Genomic DNA, 5,735 nt, shown 5'->3' on the forward strand with positions numbered 1-5,735 from the left:
TGGTGTCCATGTGTCAAAGGGCAAGTTAAAGAAGCAAACACGGTGTCTGTAAAACAGGGCAAATATATTCAGGATTTACATAAACATGTTTTACATTTTATTGTAGCACCAGTATTATTTTGAATATAAAGGTGTACAGGTTTAAGCTGCCTGAAATGTAGAACTGGCAGATTTAGATGTATAGGTCTTAAAGTGCAAACTCAACTTCCCAAAGGAGGTTATTACCAGCTTGTTTTCATATCGTTCACTCCCACAATGTGGAATGGGCTCATTATGGCAAATTATAAATATAAAAGAAGAACTTTATGTCTTTTTATACACAAGTTCAATAGAGTAGATTGTCCAATACTCCGTTTCCAGCAAAGGACCGTCTTCTTTGACACCACAGGACAAGAAGGTTGTTGAATAAAGCTAAAACAAGAATTGGTATTCATTAGGTTTCTTCATCCGGTGGTTTTTCAGTCAAACTTCGAAACACTAATCTCAGTTTGGGGCCTCGATCCTCTTCTTTGTGACCATCATGGCCCTCTTGATTTGCTCGAATGAGACAAACATCACAACATTCCATGATCCCAACCTCAGAAATGAGGGTACAAATCTACAAAAAAAAAAAAAAAGACAAGAGGTTAGAGGGTTGTGGGGAAAAACAAAGGTGTTGCTTAAATGTCTTTATGGATTGACCTCAACTACAGATACTCCCTAAACAAACAAGTGAGTGCTGGGGTCAGACAGAGAGAGCTTACCCCTTGTAGAAAGCTGTTGGCCCCTCTTTTGTCAACATGGTCCAGGCACAGTTGATAGCGCTCTTGTACTGGCCTGGTGGTGAGTTCATGTACCTGGTCTTCACCACATCCACTGGGGAAGCGATCACTGTGGTAACAAAGCCGGCGCCAAACGCAGATACAAAGTGGCACGGCAGATTGTCTGTGGAGAGAGTTGGAAAAGATTGTTAACCAAACAAGTGAAAAATGACAACACCCAATGCTCTTTTGTTCTTAGCTGAACAGTATAAAAATTGGTGTCAGCACATTATGTAATCGTGTGAAAGGGGCAATATAAATAATAGAGATAAATGTCTTATTAACTACTATATTTACAGCACTCTGGAGGGAAAATACATCATGTTCTGTACCAGCATGTGTGCTGTTATCAGCTGTGGAGTAGCTGAAGGGGTGAGAGGGTGTGTGGATTTCTGCCCAATCAGCTGTCTCTCTGGCATGTTGTGTGTGTGTGTGTGTGTGTGTGTGTGTGTGTTACTGCAGCTCAGACGCATGCATGAGTGCTCTTTCTGACCTGACAACAGGTTATGTTTAAGGATGGCCTCCTTGATCAGATCGTATGTCACCAGCTCTGTGCAGTTGACCAGTGCATTTCTTGTGATGTTGGGTAGCGTGCCTAAAGAAGCCAGAAAAGACATTGATACTTTACTAATCAGTCACAAGGGAACTCTGGGTCTCATGTTCATGACCGGTTAGAACCAAAAAAGAGCAACACATTTTGAAGCATGCTTTCTAAATGACACCTTTCCAGAGTCCACGTAGGCCTTCATTTTGGAAGATGTGTTTGTAGGCCTGTATGGTGCCGTTGTAGCGACGAGCCACACCGTTCAGGTTCATCTGGGCTTGGAATCGAACCTTGACTACGTCAGTGGGTTGTGCAAAGGACACTGCCATGGCACCTGTGGTGCAGCCGGCCAGGATACGAACCAGTACACCCGCGTCTGGAGAAGAATAGACAGGAACAACCATTGGTAGACTGTAAGTGTGTTTACTCAAGTTCTGTAATTAAGTACAATTTTGATGCACTTTACTTTCACAGATTTAACTGCCAGTTACTTTTTGTATCAAGATTTTATATGTAAAACATATGATCAGATTATACAATGAAGATGTATTAAATGACCCACCAATATATAAAGTTGTTTACAACAACAGAATGTTGATTACATGTTACAGTATATCATAAAGGACCTTGCATGTACTTTAAAAGTACTGTAATCACTTACTGTCTTTTCCACCTGTGTAGAAGTTTTTGACATTGTCATAGAGGCCGATTCTGATGGAGGCGAAGCACAGTTGTCTCTGCAGACCGGCTACCAGCCCGTTGTACAAAGACTTGGGCCCTTCTGTTCGGATCATGGTGCTGATTGTCCCAAACACCCCTCTGTAACGGATGCCTTCCACTGCTTTCTGCTCTCCCTGGATCTGGGGTCACACATTGTACTCAAGGCTAAAACCAGCTTTCCAGAACAAAAGTAGAAAACCTAAATGGTGCAAAGTGTAACTATGCAAGTGTCAATGAGTAGAATTGATTTAGGGGACAAAGCTGAAAGTCAAACTGGTCAGTCTATAGTAGCCAACATCACACTGTGTTCCTAAGTAGTTTATATCAAAACTGGAGTAGATAAATACCAAAGATGAATGGTTGCTTTTTTTATTTGTGAGTATTACTGAACAGATACCTGTAGTCTGACTTTGGCTGTGTCCAGTGGGAATGTGATAATGTCAGCTATACATGCTGCTGCTCCAGCACTCGCCATCTTCACCCCCAGTGGAGGGGGAACATCTGAAGGTTTAAGTCCAACCATGGTTACTGCTGCTGGTGACAGACACACACAGGGACACGTGGAAAGTCAAATCAGTGTGAGACTCTCTTGTAGAAAACCACACTATAAACTTTAACCTCGCATACCAATCCTTCATTTTTCAAACTGTAGTGTCAGTGAATAAAGATACGGTTTATGAGTCAACAGTCAAAGAGGAGATTAATGATAAAAATGTAACAGATACTTACACTTTCTAAAATTTAAGGTTCCTTTTGATCCTTGGTTGTTTGTTACCGGGCAGTATTTGATAGACCAGATTATAATCCATAAAGGGCCCCACTTCACAAAAAGGAAAGAAGCATCTTTTGCTCTGTATTTATATATTTTCCGGCTGGCTTCTTTATGACATCCACAGAGAGGCGTTACTATATACTCCTGTGCGCCGGGGTCAAACCAAAGTCCACTGACTGTCAGAAAGTCAATGTTCAATTTACCCCACAGTGCAGGCACCTTTCAGAAAAACAACTGTTTTACTTCCCCTTTCTGTGACTCTAACTTCAGTATCCTTTCATCCAAATTGTGGAATATTTCCAAAAGTGTCTATAAACTATTATTAATATTTCTAAATGTCCTTTTCTTGTCTTCAAATATAATCAACACTATATCAATATTCACATTCACATTCAGTACATTAAGCAGACTTTAGAAATATCAGCACATTTTTCTGTCTGCCACTGACCTAATATTAAGTAATTATTTACTTGATTAGACCAAGTGTCTGCGCTTGACAACAGTCATGATAAAACACTATCAGTCAGATGAATGGGAGGCTTGCATTTGCTCTGAGCCAATGACAGAGCAGGTGTGTGAATGACAGGGAAAGTGGTTGGAGCTGACAGTCTGTTATGTCAGACTTTACAGCCAAACCTCACATTGCCCTTTCACTTTTGCAGTAGAGTTGTTGTATCATGCAGTAAGTGCCCATATGTTCATATAATCCCACTTATATACTATTGTTCATTTATCGTTTCTAATGAATGGTCACAGTCCGACACTTTTTGCATGTTTGTGAAAGTGCAAACAGATTTGGGAGGGGAATAAAGGTGGGAGAGTTGTGACGTGAGCTGGTGACCAAAGGTCATTATGGAGCAGATAAGAACTTTGCATCACACCATGTTTGGCCTCTCAGCAGTTTGGCTGTTCTGGTGCCTATTTCATAATATCTTGCCCTAAATCTAATGTTATACTTTGCGGGGATTATGGGAAAATTTTACTTTGAGAAGAAGAAAAAGAGAAGAAGAAATGTAACGTGGAAATTTGCCCTCAATCCTAAATACACTTTGTAAAGTACCTAGCTAAAACTAATGTAGTGTAATGCAACAGTCCCGAAATATTTAGAGAATGTTTTAGACATTTTGATTCGACTGTAACAGATTCAACCGTTTGTGGTGCTGTTGAATTGTACTGGCAGTCACTTCTAATAGCTGTCTGTTTGATACAAGCAATGTGGATGAAATATTAGAAACACCTCTCAGTATAACCTGTGTGAAGGTAGGATTTATTGCAGATGTTACTTAGACTGAATTAGTTTATCTAGGTGTATCTTGTTATTTGTCTATATCTCTATATATATCTCTCATTTTTTAATGACAATAATAAACAAAATGGATTTTGTGCTAGACAAAATTAAAGCACGAATGAAGTAGCTCCAGAGCTCCTCAGTGTCCCATGATTTATTTTCATTTATATCTAATTATATACTAATATTCTCATAAATGTATTACTGCTTATTCTTTACTTTGTTGGAGGATTCTATGGCATTAGAGGGATGTTTCTGCTATTATTATTATTATGATTATTATTATTATTACTATAACTATTATAATGTGTCTACAAAGAGATAGGCAAGGATAAAGATGCCATGATACTCCACACAGTTTACCAGGGTGGCAGGACTTACACGACTTAGCAGGCAGCAGCATTGGCGTTATCATGGAGCCACATCAGTCAATTAAGTAAAAATTAGATGAGTGACTTTTTCTTAATATTGTCATGTTGTTATGAGATAATGTCATGGTCAAAACTGACAAGAGTTTCATTACAAACAACAGACTCTTTGATTTGAGCTGAAAGATGAGGATTTCTGGAAAGCAGGGTGTGAGATGAGAGATGTGAGTAATATTTCATTAATCCTTGTTTAACTCACATTGTTCCTGACTGATTAATCATTGCTAGTTTTCCATGCATCTGAGAGGGGATGCCTCTGTTTAATCTGCTGAGAGTCCTGTTGTGAATGAGCTCACTGAGCTGTGATTGGTCAACCTGAGCCACAACCCCAGTGTGTTTGGTTCACAGAGAGGGAGAAACAGAGGCTTTGTAACCAACTGAGGTTAAATACAGTTGCCTCCAAGGAAGAAGTAGAAAGAAGTAATCAGATCCTTTACTTAAGAAGTAATAATTCAAAATCTTATCTAAGAACTGAGGTATTATCAGCAAAATGTTTTGAAATAAACTTAAATATTTATGCAGCAGAATGGCCTTTGTCAGTGTAATATTTTATGCCAATATTCTATATATATATATACATATATATATATAAAAGCAAGCAGATAGATGTGGAGACATGTTAAACTACTGTACAGTAGTTGTATTTCATAAGCTGTTCATGTGTTTCATATAAAATCTTAATCTGAAATGTAACTACTAATTTAAATGTCAAATACATGTATTGGACAATATTTCCCTCTCAAATGCAGTGGATTATAATTATAAAGTAACATGAGGTAGAAATAGTCAAGTACAAGTATGTGAAAATTGTACCTGAGTACAGTACTTGAGTGAACATACTAGATTCACACTAGACAGCTAAGCTCTACCTCCAAAAGCTGTGAATCCAGGTATATTTGATTAATTCTCAGGCTAGAATCTAAATCTAAACAATAAGCATAAACTACAAACTGTGATTTAGTTTTAATTAAATAACATACAGTTTAAAACTAGCTGAAAAAGTACAAATGATTATACTAGTTTCTGTAAAATCATATTTCATTGTGGCTAAAACGCATGTCTTTAAGAAATGGGGATCGGTAGCCTAAAAGATTTTCCACCAGATGGCAGCAACGCTCTGCTCCGCCCTTGTTTATAGTGGCACTGAATCTGATAAGGTCAATAAATAAGGCCTGAGGCAATG

The 5,735-nt window shown here is 38.4% G+C and overlaps 1 protein-coding gene across 2 annotated transcripts; it reads right to left on the reverse strand.

Annotated features, from left to right (window-relative positions):
* Positions 1 to 45: 45 nt before the first annotated feature.
* Positions 46 to 2,952, reverse strand: ucp1 (uncoupling protein 1). 2 transcript variants are annotated; one of them, XM_056372829.1, is made up of 7 exons: positions 2,794 to 2,952; positions 2,462 to 2,595; positions 2,006 to 2,204; positions 1,523 to 1,720; positions 1,294 to 1,395; positions 744 to 924; positions 46 to 598 (listed from the first exon to the last, which is right to left on the reverse strand). In XM_056372829.1, exons 2-7 carry the CDS (start codon positions 2,585 to 2,587, stop codon positions 484 to 486), a joined length of 921 nt encoding a protein of 306 aa, XP_056228804.1. In that variant the 5' UTR covers positions 2,588 to 2,595; positions 2,794 to 2,952; the 3' UTR covers positions 46 to 483. The 2 variants fall into 2 exon arrangements, with proteins under 2 accessions (XP_056228804.1, XP_056228805.1); XM_056372830.1 differs by having other exon boundaries at positions 2,462 to 2,598; positions 2,794 to 2,948.
* Positions 2,953 to 5,735: the final 2,783 nt, after the last annotated feature.

The sequence above is a fragment of the Seriola aureovittata genome, chromosome 3 (genome assembly GCF_021018895.1).
Source record: "Seriola aureovittata isolate HTS-2021-v1 ecotype China chromosome 3, ASM2101889v1, whole genome shotgun sequence".
NCBI lineage: Eukaryota > Metazoa > Chordata > Actinopteri > Carangiformes > Carangidae > Seriola > Seriola aureovittata.